This window comes from Giraffa tippelskirchi, chromosome 3 (genome assembly GCF_054371585.1).
Source record: "Giraffa tippelskirchi isolate mGirTip1 chromosome 3, T2T-mGirTip1v1.2.pri, whole genome shotgun sequence".
In the NCBI taxonomy this organism is placed as follows: domain Eukaryota; kingdom Metazoa; phylum Chordata; class Mammalia; order Artiodactyla; family Giraffidae; genus Giraffa; species Giraffa tippelskirchi.
In genome coordinates this window covers 39,759,634-39,784,367 of record NC_137277.1, presented here as the reverse complement: position 1 = coordinate 39,784,367, position 24,734 = coordinate 39,759,634, and the positions used below count along the sequence as shown (strand labels likewise).

The 24,734-nt window shown below is 45.3% G+C and overlaps 1 protein-coding gene and 1 non-coding gene across 8 annotated transcripts in view; both read right to left on the bottom strand.

Moving 5' to 3' along the window:
* Positions 1–24,734, bottom strand: part of SMG6 (SMG6 nonsense mediated mRNA decay factor) — a 197,945-nt gene that overhangs the window by 102,375 nt on the left and 70,836 nt on the right. For all 7 annotated transcript variants that reach the window (XM_081580003.1, XM_081580004.1, XM_081580008.1 and 4 more), the window contains exons 11-12: positions 4,029–4,145; positions 2,299–2,467 (exon numbers count right to left, since the gene is read on the bottom strand). In XM_081580003.1, coding sequence (XP_081436129.1) covers positions 2,299–2,467; positions 4,029–4,145 — 286 coding nt within the window. The remainder of the gene's footprint in view (positions 1–2,298; positions 2,468–4,028; positions 4,146–24,734) is intronic.
* On the bottom strand, positions 11,033–11,105 carry TRNAK-UUU (transfer RNA lysine (anticodon UUU)). Its single transcript has one exon. It is a non-coding gene; the product is annotated as a tRNA-Lys (tRNA).

The window sequence follows — 24,734 nt, the reverse complement described above, 5'->3', positions numbered from 1 at the left end:
TCCTGGGGAAGGCGGGCTGAATGGTCCAGGGGTGGCTTCCTGCGGTGAGAAGCAAGGGAGAAATGTGAGGAAGGAAAGGCAAGAAATAATCAGACTCTACAGTCCACACAGAAAGGTCAGTTAACTGCTGGCCAGAAACCTCTGCTGCAGAAACCTCTGTGTGTCACCCAGGAGCCTGGAGACTCCCATGGCACGGCTGGCCCCCAGCTCAGAGAAGCACCCCTCCCCACTCCCTAGAAATGTACCATCCCAGCCATCCATCCATCTCCTTCCAGTACTCTCCCCCTCCCAGGGAAGAGCACTAAACAAGAATGAGAAGACGCTGGGCATGGATGCTTGCTCCCGAACACACACGTATATGCCCAACACAGAGCCTGAAGGAACTGTGAGTGTGCTACACCTGCCAGAGACCACAGTACAGCCGACGGCAGAGGGAGGGATGGGAGGAGAGGGGAAAGGGAGTCAGAAAGGTCGGACAGAGAGAAACGCAGAGGGAGAGACCGAGATAGGAAAAGAGAAAGAATAAGGGAGAGAAATGGGACAGTCAACAGAGTTGACCAGAAACAGGCGCTTGGGTGCACACACGTTAGGACGCTCCTAGGCAAACACAAACACACACATACACGGTGACCCGAACACACAGAAGAACAAGATGCACAGGAACATGGATATAGAGCAGGAGCTGGCAAACCTTCTCTGTAACGGGACAGACGGTAAGTACTTTTGGCTCTGCAGCCCGTATGGTCTCCGTCACAACTGCTCAGCCCTATTACTGCAGTGCAAGAGCAGCCGTGGACAGAGGGTAAGCAAACAAGCATGGCTGTGTTTCAATACAGCTTTATGGACCCTGAAAAGGGACTTTCATACACTTTCTGCAAGTCGTGAAGTCTTATACTTTTGATCTTTCTCTCAACCATTTAAAAATGTAAACCCTTCTTCGCTCACGGGCCACAGCTTGCTAATCCCTGATACAGACACACACAAACAGCAGGGAGGGAGGCAGGAGAAGAGGCAGGCGGGAGCAAGCTGAGACGGGCAAGAGGAACAGACAGAGGCAGGTGGATGGACACCGGAAGACCCACATATAGAGAAAACTGCCCCCACCCCCAACAGAGAGACCTAGACTGACACACAGAGACACACTCACAGACAAATATGGACAGGGACACAGGCAGTCCTGGGCACAGACACTCAGGAACATATACAAACCCTCCCACAGGACACAGCCACACAGAGACATGGGCAGGACCAAAGCAGACATGGACTGACATGGGCCCAGACGTATGTATGAACACAGAGACATGGCGTCAGACACACAGTGAAACAGATTCCTCATGGGCACATAGGAACCCTGCAAAGAGACCCACCCAAGAAGACAGAGACCCAGACACAGATGTGGACACAGCATGTGAACACATATACACGCACAGACATGGAAAGGCACACCAAGAGCCTTCAACAGACAAATCCCCTCACACACACACACACACACACACACATTAATACAAAAAAACCCCTCACAATCAGACATGCAGACAACCAGACCCAAACAGGCACACACAGAGCTACAGCTCACACACTGCTACGAACACAAGAAATCGCTCTATATGGTTGCACAACAACATCAATGCACCGTAGACTTGAAAATGGTTAAGATGGCAAACTCTGTCGTATATATTTTTTACCACAATTTTTACAACAGAGAGAAAAAAGTCGTATGGACACACAAAGAGATCTACATAGACACACCCAACAGACACACATTTTCCCCACACCAACATCCAGAGACAGGGAGACGAGGAGGGATGTGCTGCGAGGGATGGGGATGAAGTGAGTGGGAAAGCGATGTATCCTCTCACCGCCCCCCCAACACACACCACAACATCGTGAGAGGTAGGTAGGGAGACAGAGTGTGCAGGACTGCATAAGAAGCGGCAAGGGCCTGAGAGATGCATGGAGATGAACTAAAAGGGAGAGAAAGAGAAGGTCTCACACACACTGACTGAGACCCACCCAGACCTGGGAGGTAGCTGTAGAGATGGTGAGTGTGAACAGTGCACAGTAAAAACTCACAAGATCAAGGGCAAGGAGCAAAACAGAGCAAGCCATGAAGTGAGAGAAAGACTGACAGGGGAGGAGGAATGGACCAGAGAGCAGGCAGAAACAACCTAACACCTCAGGGGCCAGGGGAGGTGTTCACGGAAGGAGAACACCCAAGTTCGAATGAAGAGGGGAGACACAGGTCAGCAGGCCACAGGAGGGGGGCTGTGGGAACACGGGTGGGCAGGGCTGACTCACTGTGAGGGCAGGTCCAGGGAGGTGGGCGGAGGGTTCCAGGTGTCTGGGTAGCCGAGCATCCAGTCTGACCAGACCTTCACACTGGGGAGCAGTTCCTTCAGGTCCGGGACAAAGGAGGACACCTTGATGTCATCTTGATCCTCCTCCCCCTCAGGAGAGGACAGCTGAGCTGCAGAGGCAAAGGGTAAGAGCTGGGCCTAGATCTGCAATGGCCCCATGTGCAGCCTAGGGTGCTGAGACTGTAGCCAGCTCCCAGGGAAGGGAGACCATGTCCACAGGACAGCTGGGCCCAGAAGCAAAGGACAAGTGCCAGCACCTAAGAGGATTCTGAAAAGCAGGACAAAGAGAGAACCAGTGCACTGGGTCTGCCCTGCACACAGCTGCCTGTGCTCCACCTACAGCCTGGCGACAAGGTCACCACCCTGGCCTCCAGCCTCCCACCCACACCCACTCTAGCCTTCCTTCAGCACAGCACTGACATGGCACCAGGGTTCCTGCTTAAATGAAACAACCCGAATTTGATGGTGAGGAGGTATCAGAGAAACCCAAACAGTGGGGCGTTCTACAAGATAAATGTCCTGCACACTTCAAAAATGTCAGGAGCATGAAGAACAAAGAAATACTCAGAAACCATCCAGGTGCAGGAGACTATAAAGAGACACGACATCTAAATGCAACGTCTGATCCTGGAGTGGATCCTAGACCAGAAAGAAATATTTTTTTAGGAAAACGGATACAAACTCAGTAAGGTCTGTAGATTCAGTAATAGTCCTGTATCAATGTTGGCCTCCTGATTGTGGTAACAGTACTGTCATGTAAGAGAAGGTCCCTGTGACTAGGAACTACACAGTCAAGTATCTGGTGTGGGAAGGGGCGGGGCAGGGAAGCTACCATGTCTGCAACTTACAGTCAAATGGTTCATAAAGAAAATAGTACGTGTATGTGTGTGTATGGAAAGAGAGATAACTTAAAGCAAGTGTGGTAAAATGTTAATAATTAGCAAGTCTGGGTGAGGGGTAAGTAAGAGAGTATTATTCCCGAAACTTTGCTGTAAATTTGAGATTCTCTCCAGTTAACCTCCCTCCCTCTAAATAGGAGGCCCCAGTGGCTAGAGGCACTCCGAAAAGGCTGATGTGGCTGGGGAACAACAGAGGGGCCTCACTAGTCATCAAAACTGATCCAGAAGCTGAAAGAAAGGTGCACCCTTCAGCCTTGCCTTACACAGCCCAGAATTCAGGCCTGGAACTCTAAGGACAGACTTAAAGGACACGGGGACACTGCTCAAACCAAGGGCTAGAAAGAACCCCTGATCTGGTCCAGTGAGTCTCCTGGAGATGGCTGGTCCACAATGGTTACAGCCCCCACCGGGTACCAAACAAAGAGGGACATACAGAGAGAGGGGGAAACCAAACCATCAATTATGATCAAGGAAAACTCATTTTTCTTTTCACGTTGCGTGAATATGCAGCGGTTCAGAGGTACAGTGAAAATCCTGTTAAAGGAGAAGAGAGACAGAGGATGAAAGAAGTCTCCTCTCCTTTCCACAAAATGGAAGGAGGGCCGGAGAGGAAGTGGGACTAGTCAGGTAGGCAAAAGGAAGAGGGCACGCTGGCAAGAGGGAGCCAGAGTAGAAGGAGAAGACGCAGAGAATACAGTGTGGCCTCCTGAGCGCGTCTGGACAGGACCCAGGAGCTGGGAGGTCCACTGACCAGGGGCCCTTGTCTGCTTACCTTTGGCCGACTCCTTCAGTAAGTAGGTGCAGCGGCGCACCAGGAGAGAAAACATGGCCAGGCCCAGGGCTGCGGCCTGCTCCTGGATCACAGAGCGACACTCCTCCGAGAAGCAGTCTGGGGAAAGGAAAGGCAAGTCCATCAGTGTCCTGGGGGCTAAGGGCTCCTCTCCCCACCTTATGAGGTGGAAGTCCTTGGCCATGTCACTGAGTTCCTTTTCCTCACCTGAGCCTGGGGCTGGAAGATTCCCACTCTCAGACGGCAGTCAAAAGGTTGAATAAAGTAATGCACGTGAAGCACTCACCAGGATGCCTGGCATGTGGTAAGTGCCCGATATGGTTATTATAGGGCTCCCTGGTATAAATTCTGTTTCACACCACTTCCCCAAGACCAGTTACCCCAGGTGTACAGTCGGAGCCCAAATTGCATGCTCTCTGCTGATGACATGAACCCACAGTGAAGAGGAAGTCATATTAACTCAGTCTCTCTAATGTATAGATGGCAGGAATACAGTCACCAATTAAGATCAGAAAAACACAAATTTAGAAGTCATTTTCTTGAAGCACCAACCTTTGATCCCAGCCTTACTTTCTCTCTGTTCTTCCTCCTCAGAGAACACACATGACACTAAGAAATAATATAGTTTTCACTGAATGAGTCAAATTTTATAAAGGACAGTGCCTGGCACATAATAAGCACTTAATCAAGTATTAGCTTTAATTTTCACCTATTTATTCCTCTAGGGCTAAGAAATAAACCTGGCTTCCGACACTAGCAATCTATGCCCCTCACCTCCTGAGCCTGACCAACTTCCTTCCTGCTGTGGGTCAGGGAAAGGAGCCACCTTGGTGGTGGCCAGGCCTATCCTTTAGCAGGAGCTACAAGCACATACACCCTCAAACCACTGTCCGTACCCACTCCCTGTCAGCGGCCCTCCCTGATGGTCACCTCATCCAGCCCTGAGAGAAACAGGTGAGAAGCGAAAGGCAGCAGGCCAGGCTGCAGCCCCAGGGGAGGAGACCCCTATATGCGCAGGAGTCAGAATCAACGCCAGGCTTGCTTGCTCTGGCAGCAGCTGATCTGTTAATTCCTCCTGTAATACAGGAGAACTCTTGGAATCTCCAAGTGTTAAAAGCACAAAGAGCTGCACGTTTGATCTCTGTCCTTGCTTGTGTTTTAATCTCGGAAGTCAAGGGGGAGCCCTCTTGCCTCTCCCCTCATTGACACTCGGCTTTTCAATGGGGCCTAATTGAAGTCTTTACTCCAGGAGATGCTACACAACCACAGTTATTCCTAACCGTCTTGGCCACAGGAGCAACATGACTGGAGTATGCAAAGCCAGCCCCAAACCACTTTAGAAAGCCCTGGGGGTGAGAAGGAACAGGCTGCTGCTCAGAAGGTCCCAACATATGACTAGCATCAGTGTAGCAATTCTTCTCTTGTGGTTTTCCCACCAGCCTGCCAGATGCCCAATGGTCCCAAATGTCACCCTCGAACTTTCTAATTCAACTGCGGCAGGCAATAAGGAAGTGGTAACAATCCATGTGATTAGAATAGATCACCAGTCTCTTTCTTCTTATGGTAAGGCCCTACACTCTGCTAGAGAGACAGGAAACGAGCATCCAAGGACCAAGCAGAGGGAGGATGGATAGCGGGGAAGGGGGAGACATGTAAGCCATCCCAAGGAAAGCTGCCAGCTTCTCCCCTCCATGCTCACAATAGGCAACGGCACTGTCCAAATCACCCTGGCCCAGTCCAGGCCCCTGCCCAGCACTGCCAGCAGCCTGCCTCTAATTAGCAACAAAGCCCAGAATGGGAGAGTAAGTCCTGGACAGAGGGACTTATTAGGAGAGGCTAGTTAGGAGAGGATAAGTGGAGGCCACATTCTGGCAGACGACACACTGAGTACACATTAGTGTCCCTTCATCAACTGGACATCTTGGGCAGAAGTTGTTGTTGTTTAGTTGCTAAGTTGTGTTCGACTCTTTGTGACCCCATGGACTGTCCGTGGGAACTTCTGGGCATAGGCAGAAGTTACCTGCACATAGAAGGCCCTCAGAAGAGATGGAAGTGGGTATCTGAGCTCCAAGGACTGGCAGAAGCCCAGGACTACAAGATACTCTCATCAGCCTTGATAAAGATAAGACAGGGCAAAGAGAGATGACTTTCACCAAGACCATTTCTATTTTTATGACAAATGGCAGGTAACCTTGGATTAGACTGCTTCTCAAAGTGCACAAGGTGAAGGCTCAAGGGGAGAACCAACTGCCTAGGAACAACGACACTGAGGCCTCTGGGGAGTCCAGCCTGGCTCCTTTTTAAGCTTCCTGGAGGAAGGTCTGGGGACCAGGTGAGGAAGCGACAACTGGAGCCTCTCTGCTATGTCTGGAAGGGATCAACCACCTCTCAGGGCTGCAGCTGAAAGGCAGCCGCATGATGGCTCCGTTCCTGGCCACGGTTACATCACCTCACCCTTCACCCTTCACCCCTCCATCTCCCCAGGAAGGGCCTGACAGCACTCCCTGCTGTGTTTGGGTCTGATGGATGGGGAGGTATTAATACAAATCAGTAAGCTGTCCTGTGCTGATCAAGCAGGTGCAGATACCACAGCTATCTCTGGGGGTCAGAATGCCTGGGTCTTGGTCAGCTCTGCACATAGAACACTTCTGGAAGGCCTGCCCTCCTCCACGGATCAGTGGTACCATAAACACATACTGAGCACCTACACATACAAAGCTACAAATAAAACAGGGTCCCTGCAATTTTAGGACCTTCCAAACGGGTTATATATTACCCCCAAGTAACAATGGTGACTCAGACCCCATGCCTCCAGTGAGAAATGTATTAAGTACTATAGTATCTACAGGAGATGCTGTCCGCCTCACTTAGGTTTCTGTGGGCTAGAAGCTGTAAGATGCCAGTCCTTGAGAAGGATCCACTCGATGCAAGTTGGCAAGAAATCAGCATCCAGGGTCCCAGCCCCACTCATCCCAGGTGAGGCCTAGGAAACTGGTCCCACCCTCACAGAGGTCCATATATATCCCTGGAGGGGGCTGGGCCAGGCCAACAAGTGATGTGGGTGGGGAAGGAAAAAGCATTGTTCGCCTCAGTATTTGCCTGGGTTCCTCTGGCTTTGTGTCAGGTGGCTGGAGCCTGACATGAGCTGAGGAACTCATTAACATTGTGAAACGGCCTTTCCCCTTCTTTCCAAAAGCAGGCCTGTTCAAGGGGGTAGGGGGAAGCTTCTGGCTGAGGAAGTCAGACGGAAATGTCTCGCACCAGAGAGTCACCTGAAGTCTGAACCCCTCCCACACACTCTCAGAGGGGCAGGTGACTGCGGCTCCCACCATTCCTCTGGCCAAATACCTGCTCAAGCTGAAACACTCTTCTCGCTCCTATTAATGGGGAGACCTTCTCATTTTTCTGAGAACATATTCATGGAAAACATAAACCAACTGTCGTCAAAGTTGTATGAAATCAGGAAATGGAGCGGCCGGGAGAAGGCTGCCATGTGGCCGGATGTTATGTATTTCTAATTAGTGCTATACATCTTTCAACAGCAAGTGTCCTTCTGCTGGGAAACACAACACACTGCCCTTGTTATTGTAACTGTCAGAGAAGTGCTTAAACAGATAATCTCCAGGAAAAGTGATAAACACGGCCCCTCTCCCACCCGTGTGTGCACGACGGTGCTGCCAAAGCAAAGCTGTGCTTGACGGCTCCAGGATGGCAGAGCGGTGTCCTGCAGGAAATGGGAGCGAGGCGGAGGGGGGAGAGGGGAGCGGCGCGGAGGCGAGGCAGGCCCACCTGCCCAGACCTGTGGAGCCCAGCCAAGGGACCGTGGTTCAGAACCATCACTTCTGATCTGGGTCAGGGGGAGATCTGGAGGAAACCAGATCAGCAGGGCTGAGGTTTGGCTGGTCACGGAATAATCTGGCAGCAACGGACAAGCAGAGTTTGCCTGGTGCGCACAGCCAACTTCCTAGCAAGAGAATGAGAGGAGTAATGAAGAGAAGACACAGGACAGATGACATATAAGTCTGATACCCCCATGGCCACAGAGGGCATTCGGAGGGCACTGGGGTCCACTCGCCATTCCAGCAGAGAGGACCAACTGTTTGCTCGGTGGCTTCACTAACAGCCAGAGAAAAATGCAGGCAAGACCACTTATTCACTGATTCCGTCCCCACTGGCTCCTCCCAGAGAGAGGAAATGAATGGTCAGTCACCTCCAAACTAACACCACCTGGAGGCGATTTGTTGGCTCTTATCTTTCAGACATGAGGCTGCTTTTCTCATGAGTCAGTCACCAGTCAGACACAGAGCTGGCACCGCTCCTGAGCAGCCCACCAAAACCTTGTCTACAGGAAGTGGGCAGTGAGAGCATCTTTCGACTGCTGCTGCTCGAGCCACAGAGTTCCCTGTGGCAGCTGCTGGCTGACAGGGAAGTGGAAGAGGCAGTCACTTTTATAGGAACCAGACAAAAATCTTACAGCAAAAGCAGATATGTCCACGCCATCAGGGCATCATTTTATTCCCCAGGGAATAAAATTCATCATTCGAGAGTATGATGAATGAGTCAGAAAAATCAGGCACCAATACAGCCAACCAAACTATATTCATGCACAGAGGCGGAATGCAGGCTGACTGGGTGGAAGGTAATCCAGGACGTATCCTTGAGTAAAATGTGTCCGAGACAAGACAGAGGAACATGGGAGGGAATGTGTCTTCTCTCAGAGACCCTACTGTCCTTCTGGATTTTCTAGGATTATAAACTCTAACTTTCTCTTAGCAAGCGGGTAGATGTCGGGACAAAGGAAATCCCAACCTCCCGACAAAGTGACCTCTCCCATTAACTCCACAGTTGTTTATTTGGCCCAGTTGTGGAGGATACAATGGAAAACAGGATACTGTCCATGAGAAGGTGATATCCTAATGAGGAAGACAAGAATACTACACAGACACCCAAATAACTGTAATTCAAGACCATATATTATGGCATTCCATAAGGAAGGTGGAAATAAGATGCTTTCTCTAACTATTTCCTGCTAGTGTGTATCACGGAAGGTTTCATGGAAGAGAACACATCCATGCTGCAAAAGATGAACAAAGATGGAGCGTGCTAAAGAGGAATGCAGGTAGAGACACACCAGGCATGTACTCTGACAGCAAGCACTATATTCGGCATGTCATAGAACAGGGACCACAAAGCACAGGGCGTGTGATGCCAGGGCAGCAGACACAGGCTGGACCCAACAGGCAGTGAGGAGGTCTAGCTAAATCTAGCTAAAGCATTTAGGGTGGATTAGTTCGGAGAAGGCAATGGCACCCCACTCCAGTACTCTTGCCTGGAAAATCCCATGGACAGAGGAGCCCGGTAGGCCGCAGTCCATGGAGTCACTGAGAGTTGGACACGACTGAGCGACTTCACTTTCACTTTTCTCTTTCATGCACTGGAGAAGGAAATGGCAACCCACTCCAGTGTTCTTGCCTGGAGAATCCCAGGGACGGGGGAGCCTGGTGGGCTCCCGTCTATGGGGTCACACAGAGTCGGACACGACTGAAGCGACTTAGCAGCAGCGTAGCTGGAAAAAAGTGACAGGGAGGCAAACAGGCTGGGAAGCTAAGAGGACGTGACCTTGCTTGAATGAAGAGGAATTACATGTAGAGCACTTCATAAACTTTATAATGCCAAATAAATGCAACATCTTTCTTAGAAGAGAGGTGGGAGAGGGAACTGAAAGGCGTGCACAGATGTGAGAAACGCTGCAGAAGGAAAATTAAGAGAAGAGAGAAGAGAAGATGGACATGATGCGGGGAGGGAAGGACCCTTGCTGATAATCTTGGCAGGTTCCAGAGGATCCTGAGATCCCAACAAGGGAAACACCCACCAAATGAGATCCAGGAGAGAGGCAGAAACGTGGGAGCGTGGAACACCTGGAGGGAGGGGGGCTGTGCGGCAAGGAGTCCCCAGGCTCCCGCCCACTTGGCTCTGGGCCAGTCCTGTCTTTCCAGAACAAAGACACTTCAGGGGGTCAGAAATACTTGAGGAAGACCTTGCAGAAGGAGGCCTGGGAAGTCTGAACGGGCTCTCCCTGTGGAAGCCATTAGATATTCAGCACTTCATTTGTTTCCAATTCTTGTAGGAGCACAGCTCCAGGCTGTGGGGTGAGAGGCTCCCCTCTGACGTAACCAGGAAGCAGCTGCAAAATTAAGGAATCCCTCATGACATCATAAAAAGGGTCGATGGTTTACTGGGGAAAGTATAAAAATTAATTACATATTCCCACACGGCCCCCTTCCCCTAAATCTGTACACACCCCCTCCCACCTCCACACATTCTCTCATCAACAACAACCAGAAGCCACTCTGATGCACAGGGTACAAAAAGGGCAAACAAAATCCAGGAAGAGAAAGTTCTCTGGTGCACCCACTGTCTGCACCACACATTTGGGACTGGACAAGGAATGCCTAGTCCTGGAGTTTTTATACATAGAGCATCTTTCCTCGACAAAATTATAAGCCCCTTGAGGACAAGAGCTATGTCAAGATTTCACATCCTTGAAAATTAGCACCATGAAGTGGTTCAAGAAACGATTGCTGCTCTTAACAGAAGGTACACTTGCCTCTCCATTTGTGGATCATAAACGATGATTCCACTGTGGCCAGAAATAATAACTAAGATATAGGGAGACCTGTACAGAGCATATGTATATGTGTGTGTGTGTTTAAATATATATATATATATATATATATATATATATATATAATCACAGAGCTTTACACAAGATCTGCACAGGAGGTTATTCTCCCTTTCTGACAACTGAGAAAATAGGCTCAGAGAAGTTAAATGACTGGCTCTAGGTCAAAAACCCAGTAAGTATCAGACCTGGGATTTGAACCCAGTCTGCCTGCTCTTACACATATACACTGCTTCCATGCCTTGTGGTTTATTACTTTGGTTGGTTTTTGGATTTTTTGGCTGTGCTGCTTGCAGGATCTTACTTCCCTGACCAGGGATTGAACCCAGGCCCTCAGCAGTAAAAGTACTGAGTCTTAACCACTAGACCACCAGGGAATTCCCCATACCTGGTTCTCAAATGCCTGTGATTCAACTTTCAAACTCCAACTCTTCTTCTCTCCTTTGCTATGAATATGAAAACCTCAGACGACTCCACAGTTCTATACCAAAAGCTCTGAGATAACTATGTGGAAACTGAAATTAAAAACACCAACATTGCCGAAGAAAATGAAATATTTAGGTGTAAATCTAGCAAAATATGAATAGGATCCTAGGCTGAAAGCTACAAATGCTGATGAAAGAAATAAAAGATGACCCAGAATAAGTGGAGAGACTTATTAACATGTTCACGGATTGGAAGAATCAATATTGTAGAGATATCCATTCTGCCCACAAAGATTTATAGGTTTAACACAATTACTATCAGAATCTGGGCAAAGATTTTTGTAGACAAAAACAAACTTCATCCTAAAACAAAACTTTAACATTTATAAGAAAAGGCAAAGGACCTACAATAGTTAAAACAACGTTGCAAAAGAACAAACTAGGAGGAGTCAGGAGTCAATGTTAAGTCAAAGAATGACTGCCTTTTCAACATATATTTGCTCACGCAATTAGATATCCACAACTCAGATGTTCTTCAGTGGATGAATGGTTCAACAAATTGTGAAATATCCATATTATAGAATACTACTCAGCCATTAAAAAAAAGGAGAAACTCAACCTAAATCTTACACCTTACACAAAAATTAACGGAAAATGGATCAAAGACTTACATAGGAAACATAAGACCATAAAACTTTTAGACAAAAAACAGAAGAAAGTCTTCAGGACCAAGGACTAATTGAAGATTTCTCAGACTTGAGGCCAAAAGTACAGTCTCTAAAAGGAAAATTGATATGCTACATCTCATAAAATTAAAATCTGTTGCCCTACTGTAAGACAATGAAAAAGCAAATTACAGACTGGAAAAATATATTTGGAAACTACATATCTTACAAAGGACTGGTATCTAGGCTATATTAAGAACTCTCAAAACTCACCAATAAGAAAATAAATTGTCCAATTAGAAAATGGGCAAAAGACATGAACAGACATTTCACCAAAAAGGATATACAGGTGAAATATAAACACATGAAAGGTTGTTCGGTATCTTTATATTTTACATCTTTACATTTACAGTTATATCCCATTAGGGAAATGAAAGTTAAAACTACAACGAGACATCACTAAACACCTATAAGAATGGCTAAAATAATAAACAGTAACAACACCAAAAAGCAGCGAGGATGCAGAGAAATTGGACCATATACACACAGCTGACTGAAATATAAAATGGTACAGCCACTCTGGAAAACAGTTTGGCAGTTCCTTTTAAAACTAATAATGCACTCATGATATGACCCAACAATTATATTCTCGGGCATTTATCCCAAAGAAATGAAAACTTATGTTGGCACAAACACCCATACGCAAATATTCATAGTAGCTTTATTCAAAAGAGCTTAAAACTGGAAACAACCCAAATGTTCTTCACTGGATAAATGCCTGAACAAACAGTGGAACAACCATACTATGGAATACTACTCAGCCCCATAAAAGACTACTGATACGGGCAATAACACAGACAGTCTGTCATGGAATTATGCTGCGTGAAAACAGTCAATTTCAAAAGATTATCTGCTATATGATCCCATTTATATAATATTCTTGAAATAATGTAATTACAGAGATGGAAAACAGGGGTTAGCATCTGGGGATAGAAGGAGGGGGACGGTTCTTAGAAGGTAGCATCATGAAGGAGCTTTTATGGCAATGGAACAGTTCTGAATCTTAATTGTGAAGCAGTTACATTAAACTACCTGTGTAGGGATTACCCTGGTGGTCCAGTGGCTAAGACTCCGAGTTCCCAATGCAGTGGGCCCAGGTTCAATCCCTGGTCAGGGAACTAGATCCCGTATCCTGCAACTAAAAAAAACACCAAAACAAAAAACACCTTGCAGGCTGCAATGGAGATGGAAGATGCCGTGTGCTACAACTAAGACCCAAAGCAGCTGAATAAATAAAATTTTAAAAAAGAAAACAACAAACTACCTGTGTGGTAAAACTGCACACAAGTACACACACACACACACAAGTGCATGTATAACTAGTAAAATGTGAATACGGTCCATGAGTGTACCAATGTCAATTTCATGGTGTTGACACTGCACTAAAGTTATGCAAGATGCTAACATTAGGGAAGGAGGGATGAAGGGTGAACAGGACCTCCTGTGTGTATATTAATATATATATACACATTTTCTTACAATTTCCTGTGAATCTGTAATTATTTCAAAAAGAAAAAGGGTTAAAACAAGTAAGCAAAAGTAAGCCGACAGACAAAACCCAAAAAGACTGGACACAGGATTCCAGCAATGTTTCTCTTTTACACAGAAAAGGACGAGTAAGACATTCTGAGGACAGCTTCTCAGTTGAGAATCCTCTCAACCCCTTGTTCTCACATGCTGCCCGGCTTGAGATCTGGACATGCCCATCCGTGTGGTTCTTTATCTGGACTGAGCAAGAAACTGCCAGGGGCAACCAAAAGGAAAGTAAGAAAAAAGAAGGGAAAGTTCACTGAAGACAGAACTTCTGTCCAAAGAATAAGGAGTCAAGCAGGAGAACTCCATCAGCAAGGCTATGACTCATCGGACTGGTAAAATCCATGACATGCAGCACTAAGTGAAGGTGATGAGAAAGTGAAGAAAGATGACAAGAAGAACGAATTGCAGAAGCTAAGTGAGCTGTTTAAACATGTTCTTGCTGTTCAAAAAATAAGTAAAGGTATAAATCTCAAACCAATGGTATGTGCATTCTTCAAACAAGGGCAGGTGGGGTGGGGGGAGTTGTTTTAACACAGAAGTCCTAGCACTGTTATCTTCATAAATGAAACTGCTTATGCATTTTCAGGGCTGCACTGCTTTGGACTGTTAATCAGATGGATATTAATAAGATTTTTTCAATTAGCAGCATGAGCTACAATACTATTTTAAACTGCTTCTTTGCCAATAAATCTGTAAAGATCAAATTTAAAAAAAAATAGACTTCATAAAAAAAAGCTTACTTTTTAAAAGACAAAAAGAGAAGTCACAAAAATTTCCTCACTGGGAGAAAATATTTGTAAAACATATCTGAGAAAGGACTCATATCAAGAATGTATAAAATACTCTTCCAAATTAATAAGATACTCCAAAAAATGAGCAAAGGACATATGCAGATGGAAAATAAGAACATGCTGAACATGTACTTCTGATAAGATGCTCAACATTAGGGAAATCAAAACCATAAGAAACTCTACCCCAACTAGGATGTCTATGATCAAAAAAACAGAAAATAACAAGTATTGGTGAGGATGCAGAGAACTTAACTCCTTATACACAGCTTTAGGGATATAAAATGATACAATCACCTTGGAAAATAGGTGGGAAATTTCTCAAAAAGTTAAAACAAATGACTTAGGTATACCACTCCTAGGTACCTACCTAAGAGAAACGAAAGCATACGTTCACACAGACTTAACACTTGAATGCTTACAGGAATTTTATGTGTTAACAGCCCCAAACTGGAAAATAAAACCAATATCCATCAACAAGGGGATAGATAAACAAGTTGTGGTATATCCACACAGGGGAAGACCAGTCAGCAACGAAAAGGGACAAACTACTGTATCACTCAACAATGCTGATGAATGTCAAAATCAATGTGGAATAAAGGCAGGACAGAGGGAGGGTAAGGAAGGGCGGAGAGAACTTACTGTTGAATTCTAGAAAACGCAAATTAATCTACAGTGACAGCAGATCAGTGGTTGCCTGGGAGTGGGAGGGGACGGTTAGGGAAGAACAGATTACAAGCGAGCACAAGAAACTTTTATTTTAAGGATGAAGGACATGTCCACTATCTTGATGGTCATGATGGTTTCACAAATGTATATATATATATGTCTAAATTCATCCAACTTACACGCTTTAAGTATATGTAGTCTAAAATACAATTATATCTCAGTAAAACTCTTAAGAAGATTTTTTAAATTAGGGGAATCAACTCTTCAGATTTTTCAGAGTTTATAACTTAAAGACTGATTTAATCAAGAAAGCTGGACATCCACTGAGTGTATAATACATACAAAGGCCCTGAATAAGGTGTTTTGCACACCTTACTCTGATACTAAGCAAAACACTGCAAACTGGCATTGACATTCCCTACTTTGTTGTTTTTGTTCAGCCTCTAAGTCATGTCTTACTCTTTGAGACACATTGGATTGCAGCACACCAGGCTTCCCTGTGCTTCACTATCTCCCGGAGTTTGCGCAAACTCATATCCATTGAGACGATGATGCCATCCAACCATCTCATCCTCTGTCATCCCCTTCTCCTTCTGCCTTTAATCTTTCCCAGTACCAGTTTTTCCCAGTATTGGAAAAAACTCATTTCCAGTGAGTTGGTTCTTCGCATCTGGTGGCCAAAGTATTGGAGCTTCAGCTTCAGCATCAGTCCTTCCAATGAATATTCAGGATTGATTTCCTTTAGGACTGACTGGTTGATCTCTTTAGTCCAAGGAACTCTTCAAAGAGTCTCCTCCAGCACCACAATTTGAAAGCATCAACTCTTTGACACTCAGGCTTCTTTATGGTCCAATTCTCACATCTGTACATGACTACTGGAAAAACTACAGCTTTGACTATATGGACCTTTGTCAGCAAAGTGATGCAGCCATGAAATTCCCTACTTTATAGACAAGAAAACAAAGCTTCAGAGGACAAGTTAACTTTTTTCATCAAGATCACACAGCTGATATTAATAAATGGCTGAGTGGCGAATTCAAACCTTTGGTCTGGTTGACTACAAAGCTCTTTATGGTGCTGTAACACAACTGCTACCTTCTGAAGGCATGAACATGACCTCCAGAGGTGTTAGGCCCTCTCCAGAGAGCAGCTTGGCTTTCCCTCTTCCTCGACATGGAGCTGTAGGGCCAAGAAATGTCCTGGGAACTCTATTGATACATCTTGGCAAGACAGATGGCAAACCACTTCTACTCGCTTCAAGGAAAACTGAAAACACTTCTAAATGAGTGCTCAGCTTTTTCCAGGAAATACCCATGCCATCTTAGAAATGGAATTCCAATAGATTTCCTGAGAAAATTCAATCAATTGCCAATGAAAACATACTCTGGCTGTTTCCACCTTAGTTATATCTCCAGATTGATATTTCCGTCACTCGGAATTTCCAGCCTGATTCCAGGGTTATTCAATGCACGTCCCCTCTTGGACAAGCCGAGCTGCTGCCAGCAGAATGGCATGCTGGCACCAGCCAAGCCTCTCAGGAATGGGGCCCAGCGGAAGCGCGCCTGCCACTCCAGCGTCACATTTGGAGGAGTTACAAGTAGATCTTGGAGGACGGTGTCTCTGCTTCTACACTGTTTGCCAGAGGTTTGGGGAAGCTTGTCTCTCTCCCAATATTTGAAGGAAGCAAAGGAGGCATAGAAAAGAGTGGCAGCTTCTTGATTTCACAACAGGCAGCTAAATCCCTGTGGAATGCCATCAGAAGATCTGGGGAGCCTTGAGTCAGAAGTTACTTAAGGTTGTAGAGAAGAGAAGCGAAAGAGGCTTCCTAAGAGGCATGTCCATTGGCCAACTTAGAAGAAAACTTCTGCTATAAAACTGTGAAGGAATTAATGCAGCTACATTGCTTCTGATGGAGCAGGCAGAGGTATGGCATGATTCATGCAGCTTGAAACCCACCTTTGCTAGTATGACATTTCAGGAGCAATTTGGGCCCAAGGTAAAAGTAACTGAGAAATAATGCCAGCAGACACCTCATTCAGAAGAGGTTCCTTTGAGATGGCAGGCAGAGGGGCAGAGAAGTGTTCAGCTTTCATTTTAACAGATTAACTCAAGTTCTTTTCATTTTATGGTTTCCTGAAGGATTTTTTAAAAGTGTGACAGTTTGCAAACAAGGTCAAAAATAAAACAACCCTGAGACAGGTAGGGCAGAGAGGTACCTAGAATAGGAAGGATCTCTTGGACTCCTTTTGAGAAGCTTCCAGAATGCAAAGATTACAGCCATCAAACAAATTTGGAGGAGTCAGTACTGAAAATTGAGGCCAATGATGAAACATAATTCCTGGGTGGATTCCTCGAGTATCCAGATCTGCATGTTCATCCTGGCCTGCTCCAGCAACTCAGCCTAAAAAGCTCCTCAAAGCTGTACAATCCAAGATCAATGCCCAATCTACATCAAGTAAGTAACAACTTTATCCAACCCCACCCACTGTGGAGCAAGTGTTTTTAAAGCAGAAAAGAGATCAATAGAATGATAGCTAAAGAAAGTAATTATGCCAAGGAAGAAAAGTGAGAAAGTTAGCATTCCATGAAGGTGACTAGAAACCCATGAGGCACCAGCTAGTCCCCTGACTGAGAAGCTCTACAAAGGAGATCCCCTTTAGAATTTGTATTCAGGTGGCTGACTGGCTAGCTTGTCAACAATACTGACTGAAACCTATATACATTGCTTTAAAGTAGGTTTAAACTTTTTAGTTTATACTTATTCTTTTATACTTCAGTATATACAGTAATATAATATATATACAGTATACATATATACAGTGTAACAGTATATAACAGTATACACAACATAGGGCGATGTATATACAATGTAGGGCAAAATCACCTACAATGAAATAACATTAAATGTAGAAAATCAGGACCAAGAAAAAAAATATAAATATGTCAATCATGCAGGTTAACAATCTTTCATGAATGAACTTAAAATTTGCCTTTGGATTTTCCTGGCAGTCAAAGCAGAAAAGGAAACACCAACAATAGTATACTTGTCAGTATTGGAAAGGAATAAGTATATCAGTTCCTCAGGAAAAACAAATCTTTTCTCAGCACTGAGTTCTAAAATAATTTTTTTTTTTTTGGCCTCACCATACAGCATGTGGGATCTTAGTTCCCTGACCAGGAATCAAACCTCTGCCCCCTATATTGGAAGCTTGGTCTTAACCACCAGACCACCAAAGGGAGTCCCTAAAATGATTTTTTAACATTGACTCTGTGCAAAGGATACTGTGTGGAAAAAAAAAAAAAAGCAATAATCTTGGAAAGGCCTTTATAACACATTGCATTATACCTCATACTATTAAAAGATATCCAAGAAATATTATCCTGAAGTTATCTGTGTGGTAAGACAAAATACATTATATATCACAGTCTAAGAATGTTTTTCCAAAAACACAGATGTAGGAATATTCTATATATTGATAGATATATAATGCTTTAAGAAACTCTTTAGAACTAAGTTAAAATAATGCTAAATTAGGAGAATGTAATTCTTATTTCAAAAGCCTCCACAAAGGGTTTCCTTAGGTAGAGAGATCGCCGATGTCTAACATATCTGCCCAACACTCAGTGTGCAACACAGACCAAGGGTCAAAGAAAACCAAATGCAAGAGCTATTTGCAATTGATGATGAAAGGCTGCAGTATCCTAAAATCCCAAAGAATCTTAGATCAATGGGAACATGACATATGCTATAAAAGTCTTATTTTAAGAAGACCAAATGATACATTAAAATATACATGATCTTAAATACATATATGCATAAATATAATGTGTGTATATGAAAGAGAAATGGTCTAAATTGTAAACTTTGATTTATGTACATTTTTGGGATATTTCCAAAACAAAAAGTTCAACAGCATGCTATAGGGCAAAGCAATTTAAAAGCTAAATTTATATTTGAACATTGGTGCTGAGAACAAAGCTCGGTAATTCTGGGATTAGCACCCCCTGCGAAACAGGCAGTCTTCAAGCACCAGCTCAACTTCATCTTCTTGGTGAGATTTCCTCTCTTTGGGGGAGAGAACTGACCTGCTTCTGCTTGATTCAAAAGACCTAACAGATTTATTTTTAGAGTACTCCCTTGCCCTTTAGAGTGGGCCCAAAAGACAAGTGAAAACAGCCAAGAGGAAATAAAATAGCAAACCTGCCGCCTCTGTGGCCCTGAATGGCCATTCTTCTACCCTCCCTCTCCGAAGGCCACCTCTTTCCTCTCCATTATCTAAGTCTTTCCTTCAAGACCCAACATACTAATAAACCTGTGCCGTGCTCCCTGACAGGCCTCCTGTGTCTGGGCTCAAAGCAATTTCATCCATAACATGCCCCTAGCAGGTGGCTCAAAGCCACTCCAACACAGGATTTATCAAGCTTCTCCACTAGGCCAGAAATCCCATGAGGGGAGGGTCTACAGGCAGACTCCTGTAAATCCCAAGCACTTGCCACAGTGCCCGGTCAATAGAGACAATCTGTTCTGAGTAGTACCGCACTAAGCAGTGGACTAATCCATTTCCTTAAGCAGTCAGCCTTTGCTAAGCAGCCACTACATGGGAAGGCCCTAAGCTAGGCACTGAGCTTTCAAAGATGAATCAGACATGAAGCTGGACCTTCAAGGAGTAGAAATCTAATAGGACCCCCCATGCACAGTTAACTATGAAGCAAAGAAGAAAGTGAAAACTACCTTAAGAGATATAGATAATGTGTGAAATGAATGAAGAAAGTCACTATTACAAAGTTTGGACAGGAAAAGCCTGAAAACAACCTAAGTGTACATGACTGTTTAAATAGATTATGGGACATATATATAATAAAACAGATGGTCATTTAAAAGGGTGAGATAACTGTAAAAATACGATATACAAAAATGATATACTAGAGCTACTATTTATCGAACCTTTACCATTTGCTGGGAAGGGAGCAGGCAGAAGGAAGCAGAGGTGTAGAAAAAGGCTTTTCTGGCTCCAGTCCCTTTTGCACGACGATATCCTTGTCCTCAAATTCCTTGCAATACATTCCCTCTCTTGTTTAAGCTACTTCAAGATGGTTCTTGTCATTTTCAAACACTCCTAACATACAAGGTAAAAAAGACTAGATAGTGGGGTTGGCATTTGTCAAAGCTCATCAAACCAAGCACTTAAAATCTGTGCTTTACTGTTTTACATAAATTACATCTCAACTTAAGAAACAATGAGGCCAAGACAGCATGAATAAATGGAGGACACTGGTACCAGTAAGAGAACAACTGCACCAGAGGAGCAGTTCCAGGGCAGGGGTTGATCTGGTGCACGGCCCAAATCCCCCCCAGGACGAACACGCTCACTCTCCCAGTTGGCGGGAGTACTGGCAGCCACAGATCTCAGCTGATCCCTCTCCCAGACCTGCTCTCAGCTGAAGAAAAGTGCTTCTCCAATGTCACTCCCCCTTCCCAGCCGTAACTCACATTCATCGACTGGTGGATGGAGGGAGGGCATATATCAGCCCCGTTGGCCTAATCTGGGACTACTCTGAAGGGTTAGCCCCTTTAAACAGCTCCAGAGCTCAGTATAGGACTGGCTAAGGCCTCTGCTACATTTCAGTGAAGTTCAACTTCTCTCTGTTCCCCATCCTGCTTCCATCAAGCCCCCTCGGATAGTGGTCCTGAGAGCATTTCCCAAATAACTTCCTGGGGATGCAAAACCTCCATCCTAAAAGTGTGCTTCCTGGGAAACCTGATTTGCAACATGTGAGAAACAGGATGAATCAACTTTTAGCAAGCTTGAGATTCCAGGTAAAAACATCCCACAAGGAATTAGAAATGTGGGCTAGAGCTCAGCAAAGTTTTGGGCAGGAAAGAGATTTGGGAGCGATCCACAGAGAGGTGACAATTAAAACCATGGGATTTTACAATACACCAATGGGGAAAGACTGAACAGAAGAAGGCCAAGGTAATAAAAAGGGCTGACATTTCAGGTGTGGATGAGAAAGGGAAGACCCAAGACATAGGCGGAGAGAATGGGGAGGGCAGAGAATACAGTCATTATCACCAAAAGCACTTCAGGAAAGTCTCCTGTCAACAAAGGCAAATACTACCAGGAGAGCTAAGAAGAACGAGACACGACACAACAAATGCTTAACAAACCCTGGTTAATCGAGCTGAGTGGGACACGTGGCCTGCAGGGTGCTCAGCTTTTGCTGAGTTGTTTTTGGCAGCTTCTGTCCTACAGCGATAGGCACAGACTCTACCTGAGTGCCCTGAGGCAGATCCACTGTTGGATTGGTAAGCAGAGAAAAGCTGAAACGGTCCAGTACATGAACATAAGTGAGCCAAGACAGAGTTCAGCTGCTTAAGCAATTTGGAAGAAACCTTCTTCTGAAAGGCTTCTTTCAATCGTATTCCCAGGGATCCTCTGAATTAACAGCTGGGATCCTTGAGAAGGCTCATTGTCCCTATGGACCAAATTCAAGCCTCAGTCAAATCCACAGATATTTAAATAGACTGATTCTAGCACACTTTTTTTGAGGGGTGGGGACAGAAGGCCACAGGTATAAGGAGGGAGGAGGGAGGTAATCACTTACAGACATCAGTGACATCATCATCACTTTAAATACAAATAAACAAGCTCTTCTTAGCCATGGCACCCTAAAGTAAATGACATCCCACACAAACAGGTGTTATGTGACCTCCAGTCCTAGACTGGAGTAAACAATTTTATTTCTGCCCCTGTGCCCGACATAACTAGGCGTAATATTCAATGGCTCACTGGCTTTCCCTGTGTTCCTCCGGGTGTGGCTGAGGGATTCTCACACCTATGTCCCTTACCCCGAGTCCTGCAATCCAAGGCCAAGGCATCACAGATGCCCAAGAGCTGGTGTGGCTCTATTTCCTGCAGAGATCTCAAACCTGTCAGGAATTCTGAAAGTCAGCACCAATTTCAAATATGATCAACATCTCTGAAAGTCACAGTTACCATACAGCTGAATAAAATATTTTTTCATAAATTTAACGCCAGTGGGTCTGTGTTTGGAAACTTTGAAAATACATGTTGTATGGTTTACTGCACTGGAAAAGGTGCCAACAGAGTTTCAAAGGAAGGGAAGTGTATAACTGTTTCCTTTCAAATGCATTTTCCAGTGGGATCCATTCAGGGAAAAGGCTGGAACTAACTAAAACATTATTAAAAACTGTTATGGAAAGAGACAGGGAGATGGAAAAAGATAGACCCAAAAAAGCGAAATACATAACCAAGAGTGAGACAGACATACGAGGAAAAAGAAAGGGGATCTGGGCAGAGAGACAGGTTGGACGGGGAAGTGGGGTGAGATGGAGTTTTGTCTGGCAGTTGCTGTTCGTGGTCTCATACTGCCGCAGATCAATCGATCCGGGCTGCAGTGCTGCTGGCCCAGTGGCACAAGACAAACCACAGAGTTGGCTTCAAGTTCGGCGCTTGCGAACTGCTGACCTTCAGATTTCAAACCAAAAATATTCTTTGGGAAACGGTAATACCAGGTTCAGCCCAACCAGCCAAGCAAAAACAAGGACTACTAACCTGAAGTAACACCCTATTTAGTTACATCAGGCACCAAGCCTTCACAGGCATCAACTGGGAAAATCGGCAAACCTGAAACCACACCCCACCAAAAGTCCAGATTCTGACTCAACCAAGTAGGCAATGATAACCAGAAACACTAAAGCAAGTGACATGGTGTTTCAAAGTTGGCTTGACCAGGACCTACTCAAGCAGGAAGGCCAGTCCTTGCTCACAGAGCCAGAGATATGGCAATTCTTTCTGAGGTCACATGTGCATGACTCCAGTGGAATCCGCATGCAATGCTCAGGGCAGGGTTTGGCACTGACTTACAAGCCATTACATTTCTAGACAAAGGATTAACAGTTTGTAGTGAGTTGTTTTTTTTGGTTTGGGGTGTTTTTTTTCCCCCCTGTCTTTTTCTAAATTCATCTAAGTTAGGGTGATGCTAAAATCTATCTCCTAAACTGGGATACTTGTGAGGGCAAAAGGATGTGCTATTAGTAACTCATAAACAGGGGCAGGCAATCACTGGGCAAACCAGGACTTACCATCACCCTAGCCTAAGCCATAGTAGCTGTTCTTCTCTCTGGGTCAGTATCATACAATTTCAGCTCAGAAGAATCTTATTTAAAAAGCCAGGACTGCTCCTGATTAGTGCCAAAGCACTTTTTGAGCTCCTCCAATGGAGAGGTAAACAAATCAATTAAGTTAACTGCAAAAACTAACAAGAAAGATTGGGCTTGACAATCAGGATTCTGGAGAAGCTAAAAATTCCAGGCAGCAGCTTCAGGGGAAAAGGGAATGTGCCACAGATGGAGCTGTGCAGGCTGATCCGCCCGGCCTCTCAGTGCTGGGCCCCGATGCCTCAGCCAGCTTCAAACAGCGAGTGGAGGGCGGGCAGACCTTGGTGCAAGTCTGCTGAGTTCCAGGCCATCATTCTTGAGGGTGTAATAACCATGGGCTGTAGCACACATGTTGAGGGATGAGGGAAAAAAATAAACAGAGAGACAAAAGAATGAGGATGCACTGCCAATTTCAATTGTGCAGCTTTTATTTTTAAATGCTTATCAAGCTGAGAGAGAGCAGAGTTCTTGGAAAACAAGGTTTCCTTTTTTCCAATGCCAGCGTAAAACACCCTCAAGGACGGGCACTGCACAGACTGTAACAACAAGGAACGTGGCCCTGCACCCTCCCAGCAGCACAGCCCGCCACGGGTCCCACGCTGCTCTGATTTCGGCTCAACTGAGAACTCAAAATAACAGGCCCACTGCCTCTGGTAAAAACTGCTCTTTTTAAATTTTTTATTAATCTCCAAACTGGCTGTGTTAGAATTACAGCCCATTACCTACTAACTCTCTTCACTAATAAAATAAATTTGTAAAAGGCCTAATTACTACTTTTACTGAAGTACACTGCCTGGGGATCAAGTACAGGAAGCCAAGGACTCAACCAGTTGTCAGCGAGACTGGGATGGGGAGGGGGCTCGGGGGAGGATATGGAGTCACCAGAGAGAGGGGATAGGAGGGCCGCAGAAGAGGCTGAGCCTATGCTCAAAAAGAAACAAAAGGCCACTAACCCTGACGTTGTTCTGAACAGCCCCGAGAGGATCCATGCCATCATGGCATTTTGGGAGGCCTGTCACGGGTTACACAGGCCTGTGCTGCCCACGCCCCAGCTCAGCAGAAAAAGCGAGCTCCAGTCCAAGACAGATGGATCCTGGCCGGACTCTCAGCAGAGAGCCTGGAGAGTCTGACCAGTAAGGAAATAAACAACATCCTTCCCACCTATCCCTCTCTCTCTCCTTGCCTCCCCACCCCCCAATCTAGGCCCCCAAAGAAGAAAAAGACACAAAACAACAACAAATGAGGGCAATTGCACAAGAGCTGTACCGTGAAGGCGAGGCCGACTGCATCGACTTCTGGGTCGTGCCCTGCACCCCATCCCAGAACACTGATTACAGAGCTGGAAACGTTCCTCACCCGCTGAGCCAGCCGGCCCCTCATCCAGGGCTGGTGCGGAGCAGTCTGACTAGAAACGAGCAGTCAACTCTGACACGCTCATTTGTAACAGAAGGTGTGTATGAGACCAACTAGTCCAAGCTTAGAGAGAAAGGAAGAACAAGACGTGACTGTCATTCTTAATTGTCCACGAAGAGCCCTCGAAGGCAAATCCTGTGCCTCTCTGAGATTCTGATAAACAGTATTTCTCCTCCAGAGAAAACCAAAAAAAAAAAAAAAAATCAAGTGCTGCCAAAGAACCTCATTTTTAAGGAATCCTGATAAGAAAACCTGCCATGGCAGGTGA